Consider the following 22,374-nt stretch of genomic DNA (forward strand, 5'->3'; position numbering starts at 1 on the left):
GTTCCTGGAGGGTATTAATGTATTCATGTCTCAGAAAAGCCCCACAGGACCCCAGGGGCCATTGTGAGTGGACTTTGTAGGACTCTAAAACACAAAAAATCAATGATTACATGCCAGCTTCAAGGGCAGGGGGAATGCTTGTTTCGGGCAATGAGGTTGACATAATTTGCATCAGCAACATTCTTCACAAGATCTTCATAACTTGATCTTCAAACTGAGACCAGGTTGCATTTTTTTCCTGGTCTCTATTTTTAGTAAAACCCAAGAGGATAAAGTCCTTTCATCAAGTTTTCCGGGAGTCCAGGGCTTTTGTGAGATTCCCTCACTACATCCCACAGCACCCTGTTGGGTACTCAGGTTCTATGTTTGTCAAAGTCCTTTCTCAACATTGTTCACTCTGTCCTCACAATAACCTTGTAGGGGGATGTACAGGCAACAGTTTTGGACCCATTTTATAGATGAAGAAACAGAGAAAGGAGGAGGTCACCTGTGCACCATCTAAAGAGAACAGGTCTGCACTGTTTGTATGTTCCATAACAACATGTTGACCACCACCAGGGCAGCAGAAGAACCAGACCGCCACACCCTCAGGATGTGGGCTCTGGGTCAGGGTCCCAACAGGCCCATTGTAGGGTCCCTGAGGATTCCCTGGCCCTCATCACTCTGGAAAGTCAGTTCTAAAATGAACTGAACGACTCCCTTAAGCCCAACCCCAGGCAACTCTGATGGTCAGCAAAGCCTCAGCCCTAGCAAGACAGATGCAGTCCCATCTAGCCAGGTCACCCTGTCACAGAGACAGACAGATGGCCCTCAATGGTGCCTTACACCCCAGGCCTTCTAGAGAATTCAACCCCTCTGTCTGTATAAACAAGCCCTCCAGATGCAAATGGGATGGGAGTTATCCTGGGTGGAGGCTTCATAATCAGGGAAAAAGCCAAAGGCAACCACATTAAAGAAATGCAGATGTAAAACCTGAGGTGGAGAGTTGACCAGATCCAAAGAGAAACAGCTGTCGGAGGAAGGGAGAGGGACTCAGGGCTGAAGTGGGCTGCAATGGAGGCTTAAGAACCAGCAAGCCATGCTCTAAATCCAGCTCTTAAATATCCCCACAGGATTGGCTCCAGGTCACTGCGTCCCTTTTTTCTATCTCAATTTCCTCATTGAGAATAACAGCAATACACTGACAAAGCTCCCTCTTGGTAATGGCAATACACTGATGAGCTGGCAAGGGTGCATATGTGTTGAGGCTGCCATAGAAGACATGGAGGGTCTCTGCTGGGGGGCTCCACTCAGATCCCCACCCCAGCTCTGTAACTCCCTTTCCCCTTTAGCTTCTGCTCTCCCCACATACAGGCAGCAGAACCCCAAAGATGCCTCAAACCCAGCCCCCAGATGGGCTTCGAGCTTGGGCTTCTGAACACCCTTAATAAGGATCAAGGTTCTAAAATAGCTTTCAAGGTGTGGGACATGCCATTTACTGAGTACCTACCATGTCCAGCCACTGAGAAAGGTGCTTTATGTTCACTCCTTTAATCCTCACCCAAAGCCCTGTGGGGTAGGAATTATTTCCTTGTGTCCTAGGAAGGACACAGAAGCTCAGCTCCTTGGCCAAGAATGCAAAGTGAAAGGGTTGGCAAAGTCAAACTTGGGTTCACAGCCTAGTCTGCCCACCTTCAAAGTGTGTGGTGTTTTCCCTTCTTTTGTCTCCCCCTCCCTCAGTCGTTCGTTCAGTCAGTCATTTGTTCTCCAAATACAAATTTTACATTGAGAAAACAGGATTTAATGAGAACTAGTCTTTGCCCCCATGGAGCGTACACATCATTGAGAGGGTCATACCTTTCCACAGGTGTATTTCAGGCCTCACCTGGACCCCTCAGATGGGTTTCAAGGTGCATCTTGGGAGACCCCGTCTGCAGCTTGCAAGAAGTCGGCCAGCGGCAGTGCATGGCTTACTCCCTCTGGGAGACCCAGTATCCTTTAAATCCAGAACAATTGCAGTGGCTGCAACACCTAGAAGACCACCCAGAAAGGGCAGAGGCCTCTTGGGCCCAAGGCAAGCTCCAAAAGGCAAAGGGGTTAACCCAGGAAGAAAAGAGACTTTCAAAGACCCATTAAGAGGAAACAAGGGAGAAAGAGACACAAGGCTGTTAGCCTGCTAAGGAATGAAGAGGAACAGAAATTAATGATGACTCCAAAATAGCCAAGAGACTAAACTCATTTTCTAAATCTGCCCTTAACAAGAAAAATGGAGAGAAGAGATGTGAACAAATGGGAGGTAATGAAGCCTTAAGGAAGAGGGGGAAAAAGAGAAGAAAATCTACTGAGAATAATCAAGGATGGAAAATATGAGCACAGTGTCTAAACCCCAAGACTAGGAGACACACAGCCCAGAGGCCAGAATGTTTACTCAGCATTACACTGAGTTTTTGAAAGGCAACAGCTGACAGGGTTATAAGAAAATTCTTAAGGTTCAGTCCAGGGGATTCTAGAGAACTGAGATACCTGAAATCAGAAAGAACACAGTCTCTAAGAAGAGGTTAGGGTTTTCGACTAAGAGAATTGCAAAGTACGTATCACAAACATGCAGTGGGCCAGCAGGTGAGGCGTGTGGCCATGTTATCTGGCCCTGGGTGAATCAGAATGTGGTCCACAAACAAAGTGAACAGAAAGAAATGATCGGGGGTTGGGGGGCATGAGTAATCTCAGGACCACAGGGCGTCTGGAGGAGAGACACAAGCAGACAAGAAAAAGGAAATTCAATTTAGGAAGTTTGCCACCTGCCTCACGAGGGAACCAGGAGCAATACCTTTACAGGGCCTCAGAAGAGGCAGGCACCCAGGAGACTAATGGTATGAGGGGACTGGGAATTTACTTTCTTTGGAGGCAGCAGATACGAGTAGAAACTAAGAAATATCCGTTGAAAATCTGAAGCTTGGTGAATTTTGTGGTGCAAAACACATTTAGGGTTCAATAACACATTTAGGGTTCAATAAAAGCAGTAAGGATCCATTTAAAAGAGGACAATAAAGGCTCCACTCAGTGTTATCATGTGCCACAAGGGCTGGGATATGGAAAGAATGCGGGGACCCAGGCACACCTACAGAAATAGTGTGGCTTGATTGTACTAGGAGGTGTCAGATGTTGAAGTTGCATACATAGGCACAAAATTTCGGGATGTTAGAGCAGACAGGGCCTTGGAGCTTATCTAATCTGGCCCATATCCCCTTCTTTCCCATTCTGTAACAGGGTGTGCCACCTACAGTCATAATCCTGCCCGAAATGGGCCAAAGACATCCAGGGCTGGTGTAGCCCCATGCTCCCTGGAAATGGGGAAAATAGAAATCTGCCACTCCTGCATCAACATATCACAGCATGATTCATCTCCACCTGCTCGATCATCAGGCTCCATTCTCTATGCTGAATACCCACTCTGTGTAATCATCTGTTAATGGCCCTCCCGAGTACCAGCCAGTAGGCTAAGGGGCATTGCCCATTCACCCAGACTCTGCTAGCAACCAGGTGCAAAGCAGGACATGGTTTCAGGCACTCCCTTCGTGGTCTCCCATGGGCCTTCCCCTCCATATGCCCTTCATTTTGAGGAGTGCTGCTCTGAAGCCTACTGCCTCCCTCTCTTCTCCAGCTGGGTTCCTGAATTGAAAACAGCCAAGGCTGACCAGAGTTGGCCTTGGCCAAGAGATGGTAGAGTGGAGGCTCTGGAGCTCTAGAGGCAAGCAACCTGGAGTCGGTTTCTGGCTCTGCCACTTAGCAGGTACAAAACCTTAGGCAAGTCACTCAACCTCTCTGTGCCTCAAATTCCCCATCTGTAAAATGGTGACAACAATGATGTCCACTTGCTATTATGAGCATGAAATGACATATAAAGTGCATAGAGGAATGCTTGGTCTATAGTCAGTGCTTCACTAATGTTATGTCCCTGGAACTCACTGCATTGGAATGCCTGCCCTTCCAGGGAGGTGAGATGGGGGAGTAGAATAAAGTGGGTAAAACCAAAATAAATAGACAACAGATTTCCTCTGGTCCTGCCCCTCAGTGGCCCCAGCTGTGTCCCAGATGCAACCTTTCTTCCAGGAAGAATTTCCCAAAATGCTATGAGGTCGGGATTGGGCCACTTATAACACTGTCTCATGTTTGAGATGTGAAAACAGACCAAATGGGTTAAATAGCTTATCCAACATCACAGCATAACGCCAAGAAAGAGCCAAAGGGGTGTGCAAGATGTGGCCACCTGGCCCTGCTGTAGCCAAAAAATACCTCTAATGATTGACAGCCATCCCCACCAGCCCCTCCCATATACTCATATGGACCCAAAGCCCAGCATCTTCCCTCCTGGCCTCCACCCAGACACACCACTGCATATAGTCCTGACTCAAGCCTCCCACATCATTCACTCTGTGAAAATCCTTTTCCATGGACAAATGGCTCCATTTCCAAATGCTATTCCCTTGGCAATTTTTTCAGTATACCTGATAGACAGGCTCAGTGGCCTGTACCCATCAGCACATGTCCAAACAGCTCGAGCAGAAAGTCCAGGGGGAAACAGCTGTGCACACCCCATGGTAAGCTGCAGCCCTGTGCCATAAGCAGGCTGTCTGCCAACCCAAGCCCACCCTCCTCCAAAGCCGGGCCAGCTGTCACCTGCTCCATAAGGCTGCCCAGCCATTGCCGCCCATCTCGGGTCAGCAGCCCTGCTCAGAGCCCTCCAGCAGCTCCTCCACTGCCTTGTGCTGGAAGTCCCTGGAGAATGTCAGCCATTTCTGCAATCTGTCAAAGGTGTGAGCTGTGTCACCAACAACCCATAGCCACTGATGAAGAACCACCGCTCACCATTTACTTCCTTATACTTAAATTAGGGGAGGTTCAAAACTCTCCCTGTAATAACATCTCTCTCATCTGTGTTCTGAGACCCTGTCTTAAGTAGGAGAGAAAAGAATTGGGTAATAGCTTAGACATCAAGTTTCATGCACCCCCAGTAGCCTATCTACTCCATACACTGATTACAGCCTCTGTCATTCCTGGTTTATCTTTTCTTTCTTTTTCTTAGCCACAATAAAAGTGTATTTCTCTCTCACACTACATGTCGACAGAGGTCAGCTGTGGCTTTGCTCCCATCATCGTCCCAACAAGACTCCAGCTAATGGAGCAGCCTCCATCTGGAACAGTAACATCCTTTGCCCCACGGCAGAGGAAAAGAGACATAGTAGGCCCCACATAGGCTCTGAAAGCGTCTTCTAAGAAGGAACACAGGATAGACGTAGAGAGATAGACAGAGAGAGAGAGAGAGAGAGAGACATAGACAGAGAGAGAGACAGAGACAGAGACAGAGAGAGAGACATAAAGAGATAGAGCGACAGATATACACAATTCAACCACTTAAAATGTACAATTCAAAAGTTTTTCATATATTCACAGAGTTGTGAATCAATTTTAGAATACTGACAATCAATTTTAGAATATTTTCATCATGATAATGATCAATTTTAGAATCAAATTCATCCATTTTAGAATATCAATTTTAGATGATATTGACATTGATCATCTGCTATATGCACTATTTATCTTTGTACGTTCCAATTTTCTAAAGAATAATAACAGCAGGAGGAGGAGCCAAGATGGCCGAATAGAAACAGCTCTGGTCTACAGCTCCCAGCGCGAGCGACGCAGAAGACGGGTGATTTCTGCATTTCCATCTGAGGTACCGTGTTCATCTCACTAGGGAGTGCCAGACAGTGGGCGCAGGTCAGTGGGTGAGCGCACTGTGCGCCAGCCGAAGCAGGGGCGAGGCATTGCCTCACTCGGGAAGCGCAAGGGGTCAGGGAGTTCCCCTTCCAGGGGTGACAGATGGCACCTGGAAAATCGGGCCACTCCCACCCGAATACTGTGCTTTTCCGACGGGCTTAGGAAACGGTGCCCCAGGAGAGTATAGCCCGCACCTGGCTCAGAGGGTCCTACGCCCACGGAGTCTCGCTGATTGCCAGCACAGCAGTCTGAGATCAAACAGCAAGTCGGCAGCGAGGCTGGGGGAGGGGCGCCCGCCATTGCCCAGGCTCGCTTAGGTAAACAAAGCAGCCTGGAAGCTTGAACTGGGTGGAGCCCACCACAGCTCAAGGAGGCCTGCCAGCCTCTGTAGGCTCCACCTCTGGGGGCAGGGCACAGACAAACAAAAAGACAGCAGTAACCTCTGCAGACTTAAATGTCCCTGTCTGACAGCTGTGAGGAGAGCAGTGGTTCTCCCAGCACGCAGCTGGAGATCTGAGAACCGGCTGACTGCCTCCTCAAGTTCGTTCCTGACCCCTGACCCCCGAGCAGCCTAACTGGGAGGCATCCCCCAGCAGGGGCAGACTGACACCTCACACGGCCGGCCAGGTACTCCAACAGACCTGCAGCTGAGGGTTCTGTCTGTTAGAAGGAAAACTAACAGAAAGGACATCCACACCAAAAACCCATCTGTACATCACCATCATCAAAGACCAAAAGTAGATAAAACCACAAAGATGGGGAAAAAACAGAGCAGAAAAACTGGAAACTCTAAAAACCAGAGTACCTCTCCTCCTCCAAAGGAACGCAGTTCCTCACCAGCAACGGAACAAAGCTGGACGGAGAATGACTTTGACGAGCTGAGAGAAGAAGGCTTCAGACGATCAAATTACTCCGAGCTACGGGAGGATATTCAAACCAAAGGCAAAGAAGTTGAAAACTTTGAAAAAAATTTAGAAGAATGTATAACTAGAATAACCAATACAGAGAAGTGCTTAAAGGAGCTGATGGAGCTGAAAACCAAGGCTCGAGAACTACGTGAAGAATGCAGAAGCCTCAGGAGCCGATGCGATCAAATGGAAGAAAGGGTATCAGCCCTGGAAGATGAAATGAATGAAATGAAGCGAGAAGGGAAGTTTAGAGAAAAAAGAATAAAAAGAAACGAGTAAAGCCTCCAAGAAATGTGGGACTATGTGAAAAGACCAAATCTACGTCTGATTGGTGTACCTGAAAGTGATGGGGAGAATGGAAACAAGTTGGAAAACACTCTGCAGGATATTATCCAGGAGAACTTCCCCAATCTAGCAAGGCAGGCCAACATTCAGATTCAGGAAATACAGAGAACGCCACAAAGATACTCCTCGAGAAGAGCAACTCCAAGACACATAATTGTCAGATTCACCAAAGTTGAAATGAAGGAAAAAATGTTAAGGGCAGCCAGAGAGAAAGGTCGGGTTACCATCAAAGGGAAGCCCATCAGACTAACAGCGGATCTCTCGGCAGAAACCCTACAAGCCAGAAGAGAGTGGGGGCCAATATTCAACATTCTTAAAGAAAAGAATTTTCAACCCAGAATTTCATATCCTGCCAAACTAAGCTTCATAAGTGAAGGAGAAATAAAATACTTTACAGACAAGCAAATGCTGAGAGATTTTGTCACCACCAGGCCTGCCCTAAAAGAGCTCCTGAAGGAAGCGCTAAACATGGAAAGGCACAACCGGTACCAGCCACTGCAAAATCATACCGAAATGTAAAGACCATCGAGACTAGGAAGAGACTGCATCAACTAACGAGAAAAATAACCAGCTAACATCATAATGACAGGATCAGATTCACACATAACAATATTAACTTTAAATGTAAATGGACTAAATGCTCCAATTAAAAGACACAGACTGGCAAATTGGATAAAGACTCAAGACCCATCAGTGTGCTGTATTCAGGAAACCCATCTCACGTGCAGAGACACACATAGGCTCAAAATAAAAGGATGGAGGAAGATCTACCAAGCAAATGGAAAACAAAAAAAGGCAGGGGTTGCAATCCTAGTCTCTGATAAAACAGACTTGAAACCAACAAAGATCAAAAGAGACAAAGAAGGCCATTACATAATGGTAAAGGGATTAATTCAACAAGAAGAGCTAACTATCCTAAATATATATGCACCCAATACAGGAGCACCCAGATTCATAAAGCAAGTCCTGAGTGACCTACAAAGAGACTTAGACTCCCACACAATAATAATGGGAGACTTTAACACCCCACTGTCAACATTAGACAGATCAACGAGACAGAAAGTCAACAAGGATACCCAGGAATTGAACTCAGCTCTGCACCAAGCAGACCTAATAGACATCTACAGAACTCTCCACCCCAAATCAACGGAATATACATTTTTTTCAGCACCACACCACACCTATTCCAAAATTGACCATATACTTGGAAGTAAAGCTCTCCTCAATAAATGTAAAAGAACAGAAATTGTAACAAACTGTCTCTCAGATCACAGTGCAATCAAGCTAGAACTCAGGATTAAGAATCTCACTCAAAACTGCTCAACTACGTGGAAACTGAACAACCTGCTCCTGAATGACTACTGGGTACATAACGAAATGAAGGCAGAAATAAAGATGTTCTTTGAAACCAACGAGAACCAAGACACAACATACCAGAATCTCTGGGATGCATTCAAAGCAGTGTGTAGAGGGAAATTTATAGCACTAAATGCCCACAAGAGAAAGCAGGAAAGATCCAAAATTGACACCCTAACATCACAATTAAAAGAACTAGAAAAGCAAGAGCAAACACATTCAAAAGCTAGCAGAAGGCAAGAAATAACTAAAATCAGAGCAGAACTGAAGGAAATAGAGACACAAAAAACCCTTCAAAAAATAAATGAATCCAGGAGCTGGTTTTTTGAAAGGATCAACAAAATTGATAGACCGCTAGCAAGATTAATAAAGAAAAAAAGAGAGAAGAATCAAATAGATGCAATAAAAAATGATAAAGGGGATATCACCACCGATCCACAGAAATACAAACTACCATCAGAGAATATTACAAACACCTCTATGCAAATAAACTAGAAAATCTAGAAGAAATGGATAAATTCCTCAACACATACACCCTCCCAAGACTAAACCAGGAAGAAGTTGAATCTCTGAATAGACCAATAACAGGAGCTGAAATTGTGGCAATAATCAATAGCTTACCAACCAAAAAAAGTCCAGGACCAGATGGGTTCACAGCCGAATTCTACCAGAGGTACAAGGAGGAGCTGGTACCATTCCTTCTGAAACTATTCCAATCAATAGAAAAAGAGGGAATCCTCCCTAACTCATTTTATGAGGCCAGCATCATCCTGATACCAAAGCCTGGCAGAGACACAACAAAAAAAGAGAATTTTAGACCAATATCCTTGATGAACATTGATGCAAAAATCCTCAATAAGATACTGGCAAACAGAATCCAGCAGCACATCAAAAAGCTTATCCACCATGATCAAGTGGGCTTCATCCCTGGGATGCAAGGCTGGTTCAATATACGCAAATCAATAAATGTAATCCAGCATATAAACAGAACCAAAGACAAAAACCACATGATTATCTCAATAGATGCAGAAAAGGCCTTTGACAAAATTCAACAACCCTTCATGCTAAAAACTCTCAATAAATTAGGTATTGATGGGACGTATCTCAAAATAATAAGAGCTATTTATGACAAACCCACAGCCAATATCATACTGAATGGGCAAAAACTGGAAGCATTCCCTTTGAAAACTGGCACAAGACAGGGATGCCCTCTCTCGCCACTTCTATTCAACATAGTGTTGGAAGTTCTGGCCAGGGCAATTAGGCAGGAGAAGGAAATAAAGGGTATTCAATTAGGAAAAGAGGAAGTCAAATTGTCCTTGTTTGCAGATGACATGATAGTATATCTAGAAAACCCCATTGTCTCAGCCCAAAATCTCCTTAAGCTGATAAGCAACTTCAGCAAAGTCTCAGGATACAAAATCAATGTGCAAAAATCACAAGCATTCTTATACATCAATAACAGACAAACAGAGAGCCAAATCATGAGTGAACTCCCATTCACAATTGCTTCAAAGAGAATAAAATACCTAGGAATCCAACTTACAAGGGATGTGAAAGACCTCTTCAAGGAGAACTACAAACCACTGCTCAAGGAAATAAAAGAGGATACAAACAAATGGAAGAACATTCCATGCTCATGGGTAGGAAGAATCAATATCATGAAAATGGCCATCCTTCCCAAGGTAATTTACAGATTCAATGCCATCCCCATCAAGCTACCAATGACTTTCTTCACAGAATTGGAAAAAACTACTTTAAAGTTCATATGGAACCAAAAAAGAGCCCACATCGCCAAGTCAATCCTAAGCCAAAAGAACAAAGCTGGAGGCATCACACTACCTGACTTCAAACTATACTACAAGGCTACAGTAACCAAAACAGCATGGTACTGGTACCAAAACAGAGATATAGATCAATGGAACAGAACAGAACCGTCAGAAATAATGCCACATATCTACAAGTATCTGATCTTTGACAAACCTGACAAAAACAAGAAATGGGGAAAGGATTCCCTATTTAATAAATGGTGCTGGGAAAACTGGCTAGCCATATGTAGAAAGCTGAAACTGGATCCCTTCCTTACACCTTATACAAAAATCAATTCAAGATGGATTAAAGACTTAAATGTTAGACCTAAAACCATAAAAACCCTAGAAGAAAACCTAGGCATTACCATTCAGGACATAGGCATGGGCAAGGACTTCATGTCTAAAACACCAAAAGCAATGGCAACAAAAGCCAAAATTGACAAATGGGATCTAATTAAACTAAAGAGCTTCTGCACAGCAAAGGAAACTACCATCAGAGTGAACAGGCAACCTACAAAATGGGAGAACATTTTCGCAACCTACTCATCTGACAAAGGGCTAATATCCAGAATCTACAATGAACTCCAACAAATTTACAAGAAAAAAACAAACAACCCCATCAAAAAGTGGGCGAAGGACATGAACAGACACTTCTCAAAAGAAGACATTTATGCAGCCAAAAAACACATGAAAAAATGCTCACCATCACTGGCCATCAGAGAAATGCAAATCAAAACCACAATGAGATACCATCTCACACCAGTTAGAATGGCAATCATTAAAAAGTCAGGAAACAACAGGTGCTGGAGAGGATGTGGAGAAATAGGAACACTTTTACACTGTTGGTGGGACTGTAAACTAGTTCAATCCTTGTGGAAGTCAATGTGGCGATTCCTCAGGGATCTAGAACTAGAAATTCCATTCGACCCAGCCATCCCATTACTGGGTATATACCCAAACGACTATAAATCATGCTGCTATAAAGACACATGCACACATATGTTTATTGCCGCATTATTCACAATAGCAAAGACTTGGAACCAACCCAAATGTCCAACAATGATAGACTGGATTAAGAAAATGTGGCACATATACACCATGGAATACTATGCAGCCATAAAAAATGATGAGTTCACGTCATTTGTAGGGACATGGATGAAACTGGAAATCATCATTCTCAGTAAACTATCGCAAGAACAAAAAACCAAACACCGCATATTCTCACTCATAGGTGGGAACTGAACAATGAGAACACATGGACACAGGAAGGGGAACATCACACTTCGGGCACTGTTGTGGGGTGGGGGGAGGGGGGAGGGATAGCATTGGGAGATATACCTAATGCTAGATGACAAGTTGGTGGGTGCAGCGCACCAGCATGGCACATGTATACATATGTAACTTACCTGCACATTGCGCACATGTACCATAAAACCTAAAGTATAATAATGATAATAATAATAATAATAAAAGAAAAAAACAAACAAACAAAAAAAAAAACATTAAAATGTAAAAAAAAAAAAAAAAAAAAAAAGAATAATAACAGCAATCTCCACTAACATATATTGGGTTATTGTTATGGGCCATTCTCCTCAATACGTCATATACATTAATTCATTTAATCTTGCTAACAACCATATTATTCCCATTTTCCAAAAGAGGAGATTAAGGCATAGATATGTTAAGTAACTTGCCCAAGATATACAGATATATGTGATAAAGCCAGAATCGAATGTCAGGCCATGTGGTTCAAGAGCACATACTCTCAACTACTTATCAAAATAACCAAATTAGTGATGAGGGTGGGTTAGAGGCAATAGCTTAAGCAGGATGTTTGATGGAAGCTCTGAGCAAGAAGAACTGGATGAGAAGAAAGCTCAAAGAGGCGACCTACCTTCACTGTACATTTTTGTATCACACCTCAGCAGGGTGATACTGCGATATGATTCTGTACTATTTATATTTGTACGTTCCAATAATATAAGTGATATGCATGTAATATTTGCCCATATGCCCCTTCTTTTTTTTTTTTTTTTTTTTTTTTGAGATGGAGTCTCGCTCTGTCACCAGGCTGGAGCCCAGTGGCACGATTTCAGCTCACTGCAACCTCCGCTTCCCAGGTTCAAGTGATTCTCCTGCCTCAACCTCCTGAGTAGCTGGGACTACAGGCACGTGCCACCATGCCCAGCTAATTTTTGTATTTTTAGTAGAGACAGGGTTTCACCATGTTGGCCAGAATGGTCTCGATCTCTTGACCTCATGATCCACCCATCTCGGCCTCCCAAAGTGCTAGAAGTATAGGCGTGAGCCACTGTGCCTGGCCCATATGTCCCTTCTTTTAAACAGGGCTGCAATAGTTTCTACCATACATAGAAGTGTAAGGATCTCTGGCTAGATAAGACCCAAGAAAAGTAGACAGGATAAATATGATGGGAGGAATGCCACACAGAGCATACCAAGGCCCACATTCTAGTCCTGGCTCAGCTCTTATCCATGGAGATCTTGGTCAGAATTCTTCTCCACTCAAGACATCCTTCTTTTCATCCAGAAAATGATCAAGTCAGACTAGAGTCACTTGTACACGCAACAAATCACTACCGATCACTTGGCATATGACAGGCATTGTTCTGAGCGCTGGAGATATAGCAGGGAAAAGTTCCTGCTCCATGGAAGTTTACATTCCAGTGTGGGAGATAGAGTATCAACTCTTAAACAAATAGCTGAATGAGATACTTGCAGATGATCAATAGTAATAAAGGCAAAGGAAATGATTCAGCCACATGACGGAATAAAATGTGATCTATTTGTAAGGAGAAGGAAAGCCACAAAGTTTGAGCAGTCAGAAGAGGCCTTGCTAAGAAAGTAGCATTTGGGTGAATGATGAGAAGGGGCCAGCCATGTCAAGATCCAGGGCAGGGTATCTGTCTGGGTCAGATGGGTCAACAGGGACAAAAACTCCAATGTGGGAATTAGCTTGGTACATTTAAGGGACTGAAAAGGCTTGTAAGGCTGCAGCAGAGAGAACAAGGGGAAAAGTACAAGACAGTTAGAGAGGGAGGCAGAAACTATATCCATGTGAGTCCTGTGGCCATGGAAAGGGGCTTAGCTTTTATTGTAAGTAATGCAAGAAGTAATTGGAGGGCTTTAAGCAGCTAAGTGGCATGATCGGATTTATATGTTTAAAATATCACTCTGGCAACTGTGTGGACAATGAAATGTAGCAGACAAAAGTGAAGGCATGGAAAACCTAAGTTAGAAGGCTACTGTCACAGTGCCAGAGGAGGGGATGATGACTTGGACCAAGACAATAGATATGAGGATGGAAAGGGTAAATAAGCAGATGGATACAAAATATTTTATGAATTTATTAAACTGAATGTCAGAAGAAGGGGGTGGGCAGGTAAAGGAAAGAGAGGCATCAAGAATGTCTCCCAAGGTTTTGGTCTGAGCAATTTGATGGATGGTACCACCTACAAGAACAAGAAGCATTGAGGAAGAAGAGGTTAGGAGGAAGGGCTTGGTATGAAATCAAGAATCCTGTCTTGGCCAACTTAAGGTTGACTCGTGACTGGGGCACGCAAGTAGGCGGTTTGATATAGGAAGCTAAAGGGCATGATAGGAATACAAATTTGGGAGTTGGTTCTAAGGACTCTTCCAGCTTTAACTATCTATGATTCTAAACAATTGGAGACCAACATGTGTAGGGAGGAAGTCTTCAATAATAGCAAAAAAAATATATTGAGTTTTTCATAGTACATTGTCTTAAGCACTTTCCAGACGTTGTCTTATTTAAGGCTAAGAACAATCCTATGAAGTAGGAACTCTTATTTTCCTTTCAAAGCTCAGAGAAGTTCAATAGCTTGCCTAAGGTCAACAGCAGGAAGTGAAAGATCTAGGATTTGAACCCTGATCTTTCTATCTTCAAAGCCCATGCTCCTTACTGTCAGCTATCCAGCATTTCATGGCTAAGTCCTCCACAAAGAACAGAAGAAGGAGGATTCTTATGGAGAAGCAGTGAAGGAGACCAGTGTGCCAGTTGCCAATCCTTTTGGGACTTGGAGAAAAGTCTCAGTGCAGAGGTAAGGGGGCAGGCAGAAAAGCAAAAATTTACCGAGATACTGTCTACATGTCATCTTGAAACTCAGAATCTGGGGTTATTCCAAGGAGAAAGAACATTGAGTAATTTATAATACATAATAAATCCATGCCACCATTTTTTCACCCCTATAATCTCAAGAGAAATTTATTACCTATGCAGTCAGTTTCCTGAAAGGGTAGGGATCCTAGCCACCTCTTCTTTTCCTATCCACACAGCATCACTGACTTCCTCTCCTTGCAAACATAACACGGCTGATACAATCATGCTCAAATCAGGAGATTCTCCATCTTTCACCCCACTCTGGTGGCTGGGTCCCCCAGCTAAAGATTGAGTGCACATTTGCTTCCAAAAGGAGAAATAACTTAGTCTGGCATCCAGAGCTTTTTGGAAAAGAGCAAGAAATGGAGCCCAAGAGAGATCCCACCACAATCAACTCTAGGGATTAAATAAATTCTCTTGGCTTGCTGGAATCTTACATTAAATATTCTTGGAAATAAGTAGGCCATAGGCTAATGCTAAGAAATCTTTCATAATAAAGATATTCAGGTTGTAATGTAACTGTCATTATAGGATTTGACCTGAATAGAAAGAGGAACTAAACAGAGCTTTCTCAACAGAGCTCTTTGAGGATGGATCGTGCTGAATCCCCAGGGGGAAAGAGCAGCTCTTTCACAGAACTTTAAAGATGCCAACCTCTCCTATAAGAAGATCTTGCTGTGAAAACCAGAGAGACAAAACGCTCCTGGGATGTAAAAAAGTACATGGACTTCAGATTCAAAGGATTTAGAGTCCACATCCTGATTCTTCCACTAACTTACTGTGTAACCTTAGGAGAACTCAGTTATAACTTCTGAGCTTCAATGTTTGCATCTATGAAATGGGGAGAGAGAACTCCTAACTTACAGTTACTGTGGGGAGTAAGTGAGTTCATATTTGCAAACGCACCAGGCACAGTTCTTGGCACACAGGAAGTTCTCAACCAGTATTAGCTTTTCCCTCTTCTTTTCTGATACCAGCAGTTTTATGCGGTTTTCTAAACATAGTAATGACTAGCAAAACATAGTAACTTTTTAAATTGCTTCTGTGAAAAAACATTGCCTCTTCTGGCCCATGAGCTATAGTGGAAAGATTCCTGGAAAGAGAATCAGAGGACTTAGGTGCAGTTCTACTTCTACTACTTACAAGTCAGAGCCTCTCTGGGCCTATCTTCTGTGCTGTAAAATAAAGCCACCTACCATACCCCTGCCCCAAGGATGGTTATGAGAATTCAATGAGATAATGTATGGAAAAGCACTTTGAAAACCATTGAAGAGCTCTACAGATGAAAGAAGTACCATTGTTTGAGTGCAGCTCATAGACAGACGTCTACATTCTTCATGTATGGGGATCCCAGACTGTGGCGATCCAGTCTGTGTGAGCCATGCCAGAGAAAACATACCCCATAAAGGGAAAGAGGGGCCAGCTGCAGAAGTGGGGCTCAGAGGACTCTGAGAACAACTCAAGTTCAATAATGTTGGTGGACGAGATCTCAACTCAGGTGGAAATAAACAAAGTTGTCAGCTTATCAGTTTCAGTTGCTTAGGTCCTTTCTGAAACTGACAGCATCTACAAAGAGGTCTACATACAGTCTAGAGCAAGTGGGGATAAAAGGGGAGAATAGAGAACTTATCCGGATTTATTCATCAGTGTACAATGAAGAAAGACACTGGAGAATATGAGTATTCCAGTCACCAGAGAGGTGGGCTCCACTGTGAGACAGAAATTCAGCTTTTCCAGGACAAAGAAGCGGTCAGAATACCCATCAAGCTCACCTAACCCCTTTTCTTTGATTCTATCACCACCACCAGGAATAATAACGATAATTACTATCATTACTAGCAACTGTTCTCTCTGAACACTATTTCCTGGTCACTGGGCTGAGAGCTGTATGTGCCTCTTAACATTTAATCTTGACCACATTCCATCTCTAGAATAGCCACTATTATTATGCCCACTTTTCAGATTGGCATATAGCTATTACAATTATCAATCTCATAAATCCTTATCCTTAAAAATCCTTAATCCAAAATTCTTAGGATCAGAGAAGGGATACAAGGGTGGAGAATATTCCCATCTCTCAAAAAAGGGTTTCCCTTGATGTGTATTCATCCATATCTCATTTTCCACATTCTACAAAAGGTAGAGAAAACTGAAGCAGTCAAGAGGAGATGGTCAGTCACTCATAAACCATGAAGTAGGGCCCAAGAGTCCTAATCTCCAGACTACTGTGTAGCAGACAACTTGGCCAAAACTTTGTCAATTCATTTTCCGGCATGAGGAAGAATTACACTGACTAACGCAACAGTAGCTTAGGGGTGGGAGACAGTTCAACCAATCAGAACAACTTGAACAATTTGACATCAGTACTAGGGGCAATGATATCACTTCCTACTTCTTATTTTATACAGAGGAAAGAAGAAAAGACTTCTCAGCCATCACCCTAAAAAAAAAAAAAAAAAAGCTGCCAAGCCAGGGCTCAGCAATTAGTGTTGGAGTAAGTGATCATCTTGTGATTGCTCAGCTGGGGCCAGAAGACTTGTAAATGCATTTAGAGGACAGAAATAGAAGATGTTGTGAGACAGCAGAGAAACCTGGCCCATTTGCCAGGAGAAAATGTCCCAAAGCTGCCGGGAAATTTACTCAATTGGGAATTTGGTGTGTGTCTTCATAAATAAGAAAAGTTAATAAATAAAACCCATGGATAAAGCCAGTGCCTCTGCCTCATCCTATTGACTCGTCTCTCTGTGATCCCCAGGCTCCTCTGGGCATCCCACTGTGCCTATCAGAGCCACTTGACTGGGTGCTGACTTTCTTGAACTAGGTTGAGCACCCTGACTTGCCCCTAATGCACAGCCAGACTCAAATTGGGGGTGAACTAATGGTCATCCATCCTTCTCGGTAATCCCCCTGTAGCCAATAGCAAGTACTTTGGCAAGAGCTGGCCAATGTGTCCAAGAGAAACCAGGGCCCAAGGTCATGGGCAGGTTCAATGGTATCCTTGGGTCCTACTCCAACTAGGTCCTCCTACCCACAAAGCCTTGGGAATCTTGCAAACCTCCACCAGCCTCTATCACTGCCACCACTCAGCAGACCCCATATCATTCCAAAAGAGACAGTGGGTCACAGCCCTCTTCCAGGATCCTCAAGGGCAAGCCAAAGACATGCTCTGCTACAACCCACTTCAGAGCCACCTGCAGCCCAAGGTGCAACCCTGCTCCTACTCCTGAGCCTGGGTCCCGAAGCCTCTCCATCTCCCTAAGAGCTGCAGGGACACCGTGCCCTAGAAGGCTCTGAGGCCTGATCACCCAGCCCCTGTCCTCAAAGAGAACAGGGTGTGTCTCACATCGACAGCATCCTTCCCCCAAATACGACCTCGCACCACAAGCTGGCACTCTCTGTGCCACATACTGCTCATGGAAGTAGTTTCGTTTGGCCCATGGAGTTGAAGGGTCTTGCTTTTAGTTGGCAGCATTTAAAACTTGAGTTGTTTCACGGAATCTCCAGGTCTTCTGGAAACAAGTCTGACCACACCAGGCCCCACCTCTACGTGGCAGCAGTCAGCTGGAACTGATGACTGGTTGCCTCTTTGGAGGGGACACGTGACCCCACCTGGTCCACCATGGGCATCTGGCTTTGTGACCCTTGTATGAATTACTATGAAAACAGAGACTTCTCAGATGTCAAAAGCTTTTTCCCTTGGGATGTTTTACAGTGAAACTCAAACCCCCAATAAAATAAACACCTGGAACATCTGGTCCAAGACCCTCCTCTGGTCCCAGCTATGCCTCCAGATGCAAAGAACACACATCAGAAGACTCTCACCACAGAGGCTACCCTGCGGCAAGGGGCAACAGCTAAATTAGACAGCTGAAAGGGAGGTCTCAGTCCCCTGGAGCTGATACATCTGGCCCTGAGCAGTGGCCATAGTGCCTGCTCTTTCCAGAGAGAGAAAAGAAAGCTCCACAGAAAGCAGAGGTGGCCATACTGATAAACAAATATTTATCAAGCACTCACTCCGGGGGTAAGGTCAGGATTCCCCAAAGAAGAAAAAACAACTCCTCCATCAGGATTCACTGTGATCTCTTCCCTTCCCCACCTTCCCTACCCTCTACTTCCCACAGCTCCCCTGGATGCTCTGCCCCGGTGCATGCAATTTCTCTCCAGCCCAGCTGCCCTTCTGTTACCAAATGCAAAGTGCTCAGTCAGTGAAACTTTTAAGTGGCCACAGGAAAGACTAGCCCAAGGCACACCATTTCTCCACTTTCTCCCCAAAGGCAATAGACCCCTCCCCATCTGGTTCCTGCAGAGCCTCTGCTCTTTGGGAACATGCCCAGTGGGTGTCCGAGATGGCCACTATCCTTGGAGTTGACCCAGACAACAAGTACCCCCTACAGGTGCAGTGGGTTGGCACTTCCCCTAATCACTCACCCCAGGCTTCCTTTCATGCTCACTTTTTCCCCAGGAAATGGCAGTCCTCATTAAATCCCAAAGTCTATCAGCCCAGAACTCGGCTTAGAGAGGAAGCATCAACTCTTGTGATTCTACCCCTACTAGGGAAAGGGGAGAGACAGGATGAAGGAGGCACAGACAGACAGGAACCCCCACCCATAACCACTTGACCTCTAGCTTGTCCCAAACAAAGCTGCATGACCTTATACAGGTGTTTCCACTTCTCTGAGCTTTTCCCCACTGAACCCAGAATCCATTTAGACATAACACTGGCTATTGGCCATGCTTTCTTTCTTCTTGCAACCCCCCCAGTCCTAACACACATACACACTCTTATGGGCCTACTTACGGTCTCAGAAGTGTAGTATTCACATTACATATGAGTGGAATTCCCTATCATTTATGTTCCCATAAAATTGCAAGTTTCATCATGAAAGTGAACACACTTGGGTGTCAGGAGACTGACTCTCCCTCTCAGCCCCTGGTCCTAGATTTTTCCTTCTGACAGGAAACTTAGAGATCATCAAACCCAAAATAATCCTTTTAAGAGTCAAAATTGGAAGCCCAAGAAAGTTCAAAACCTTGCCCAAGAGCCCCTGGAGGCAAAAAGCCAGGTCTAGACCTCAGGTCTCCGGCTTCACTGCCCCAAGAGTCCCTGCCATGTGCCCCCCATCCCTGCAGCCCAGCTCTACTCACATATAACGCAAATGGGGGTTCTTGGCAAAGGCTCTGGGCTGAATGCTCCGAAGTCCTGAGTTCTTGATGGTCCTAGACAGAGAGAAAAACAGGATCAGCAGAGCTCAAGTGGCAGAGGGATATCTGCTCTGGGCTGAGGCTAGCAGAGTGTGAGGCTAAGGCTGGCCCTGCAGCCGCCTGTGGATTATCTGCACCTCTTCATTGCCAGTTATCACAGGTGGCCTGCGGGGGTTGCTCAGTGGAGGCACCTGGGCTCACACGCCCCAGGGCCCTGTGTGAGGCTGGGAGGTCAGGGGTCATACTGGCAGCTGCCCTCCACCCATCCTGGCCAGTGGGTAAGGACCCAGGGCTTCTGCTGGTCCAGTGATGGCAGGGCTGCAGCCCTCTTTGTTCCTTGTCCCTCTCCCCACTCCAAGTCCCCACAGTCACTAGCACTGACATCCAAGGGTGGAGGTAGCTGGGAAATCTCATACTCCATGGGGCTCATCAGTCAAGCATAAGGGTAGGGAAAGGACACTCACCCAGCATGCCTGGGTTCCAGGCCTGCCTTGAAACCCTACCTTCAAGATGGGAATTCACACAACCCCCATGCCTCTCTAGACTAGGGTAAAACAAAGGGGTGTGAAGAGATGGCCTTTGAAGCCTCTGGTGTCCCCTAAGTGTATATTGCCAACTCTACCAAAAGAAGACCTGGGGGAGAAAGCGTGGATGGCAGCCTTGCTGTGCCCCTCACGCCACCCCAGAAGGCAGACCAGGTGACATCCACCCCTTCCACAGGGAAAGGCCTCTCTGTGGCTGGGTGCACTCACAGCTTTTGAAGTCCGGTGTAGAGTTCCATGTCCACGGCGTTGAGCGTGTGAAGACTGCGCCAGTTCTCTATGTGTCTGCAGGGGAGGAGGAAAGGTAAGGGTCAGCCAGAAGCAACAGAAATGGGGCTGGCTTTGGAGCCACAGAGACCTGGCTTTGATCCCCGAGGAGCTAATTGATTGCCAGGCATTTTGCCGAGTCACCAAATAAATCTGAGCCTCAGTTTCTTCCTCTGTGTGGTGGGGTTCACACCATCTGCCTGATTGGGTTGTTGCAAGAATTAACTGGATTCATTGGTTCCAAGTTCCTGGCCCATGGATTGCATTGAATGTCTCCCCATCAGCTAGAAAAAGATGCTATTTAAAGACGTGAAGTTCAATCTCCCTGCTTGCCTTCCTAACTCAGTTTTCCTCTGTTCCCTTTCTTTCTTTTTCCTATTCAGAATTTCCTAAGGACTGGCCTTTTTTTCCCCTTAGTTATTGCCCATAAAGACAATACAAATGACATGGCTTTAAGAAAGGATGGGGTGGCCAGCTGGCCAGCGGGCATAGCCAAGGAGGGACACACTCCTACTTCCAGCACCACCAGGGTCTAGGCTCTGGAAGCCCCCTTTGGGTAACCCACAGCCCAATCCCTCCTGGAGCTCAAAAAAACCAATGGCTTGATTTGGTGGAGCTGACTCCAGAGAGTGGGGGCCACCTAAGGATCCTGGAGCCACTAGGGTGTCATGGAAAGAATGGGAACCTGGCAGTGGAGGACACAAACCCTAGCTTCATCCGAGACTTCAGGACCCAGTGACTTTGAGCCAGTGCTTCCACCTCTCTGAGTCTCTCATGTCTTCATTTGTAAAAGAGGAGAGTTGCACTGGATCAGCAGTTTCTCCCCTTTTCATCATGAAGGTCTTCTTTTAGAAATTTGCCCCAAGAGATCCCATGTTTAAAGAGGTTTATGTCTAGCAAGCACACTACATCTATTAACTACTAATTAATTCATCTTCTTGGATTTATTAATCAGCAATATAAATCATTGTTAACCAGAGCTTTTTATCAACAGACACAAACCCATGCTAAGTCATCCACTGCATAAATTCCAGCCCAAAGCAAAGAAACTCAACTTTCTGTCAGTGTGAGAAGGCTTGTCATGGGTATGGATCTGATTTCTGGGTTTATTATTTTGTATTGACCAAATGCCAGAAACAAACACCCCTCATTACTGCTTTTGGGGTCCCCAGGTTGAGAACGATTACACTATTAATTATCAAAGCCCTTTGCAGCTCTAAAGGTGTATGAATGATGCCCATTCGTACACACCTGTGTTCCCAAGAGGCACCAAAGGATCTCGGGAAAAGGCCTTCCACTGCCCACCCCATCCTCCCAGGATTTTACTCTGATCAGTGGCCATGAAGTCCAAGTACCATCTTAGTGAAGAGTGCAGAGAGGTGACAGCTCATCCTGGGACAGAACTAACCCAGGCACACTCTGTCCAGAAAAGTGACAGCCACCTTCCCCAGACGTCTCCTCCCCAGCACCACCACACCCGTAGCTCTGCCATCTGCCACCAAGTCGAGCCAGAGCCAGCAAGGCAGCAGGACTATGACTGCCAGGGCCTCTGGAAGCATTTCAGAGCCACACGGTGACAAGGTATGCTGAGAACCTGTTTTGTACCACATTCTCTCAAAGTCCCTGCTGAGCAGCCAGAGACACTGGCATCTGCTGGGAACATGGACCAGGTGGCCAGGTTGGTGATGGATTCCAATGCCAAAGTTCTCCCTGGAAGCCTTACAGCCCCAGGGCAGTTTGGGTGGTCTGGTCCCACCATGGCAGAGAACCTGGCAACATTTCAGATGAAAAGAAAGCACCAGAGGAGTAGAACTATCTGTGCCACCAGGTCCCTCCGTGTATTCCCTGGGCTTTGTAAATTACCAAGTAGATCACCATGATTGTACAGAATACTTCTCATTCACAAGACTCCAGCTTCCTACAAGGATCTGCTCCCAACAAGCAACTTTGATCCAGTTGTTTAAATCAATGAAATCATTTTTCGCAGCCCACATTAGAATTCCATAAATGTGTTGTTACGGTTGAGTTGTCAATCATTACCATGTTCT

General features: G+C 45.2%; 1 protein-coding gene across 10 annotated transcripts in view; it reads right to left on the reverse strand.

The window, feature by feature from the left end:
* The window catches only part of NTRK3 (neurotrophic receptor tyrosine kinase 3), a 388,853-nt gene that overhangs the window by 296,253 nt on the left and 70,226 nt on the right, over window positions 1-22,374 (reverse strand). For all 10 annotated transcript variants that reach the window (XM_054450812.2, XM_054450810.2, XM_054450811.2 and 7 more), the window contains 2 exons: window positions 20,270-20,344; window positions 19,461-19,532 (listed from right to left, as the gene is read on the reverse strand). In XM_054450812.2, the coding sequence (XP_054306787.1) occupies window positions 19,461-19,532; window positions 20,270-20,344 (147 nt within the window). The remainder of the gene's footprint in view (window positions 1-19,460; window positions 19,533-20,269; window positions 20,345-22,374) is intronic.

The sequence above is a fragment of the Pongo pygmaeus genome, chromosome 16, assembly GCF_028885625.2.
Source record: "Pongo pygmaeus isolate AG05252 chromosome 16, NHGRI_mPonPyg2-v2.0_pri, whole genome shotgun sequence".
In the NCBI taxonomy this organism is placed as follows: Eukaryota; Metazoa; Chordata; class Mammalia; order Primates; family Hominidae; genus Pongo; species Pongo pygmaeus.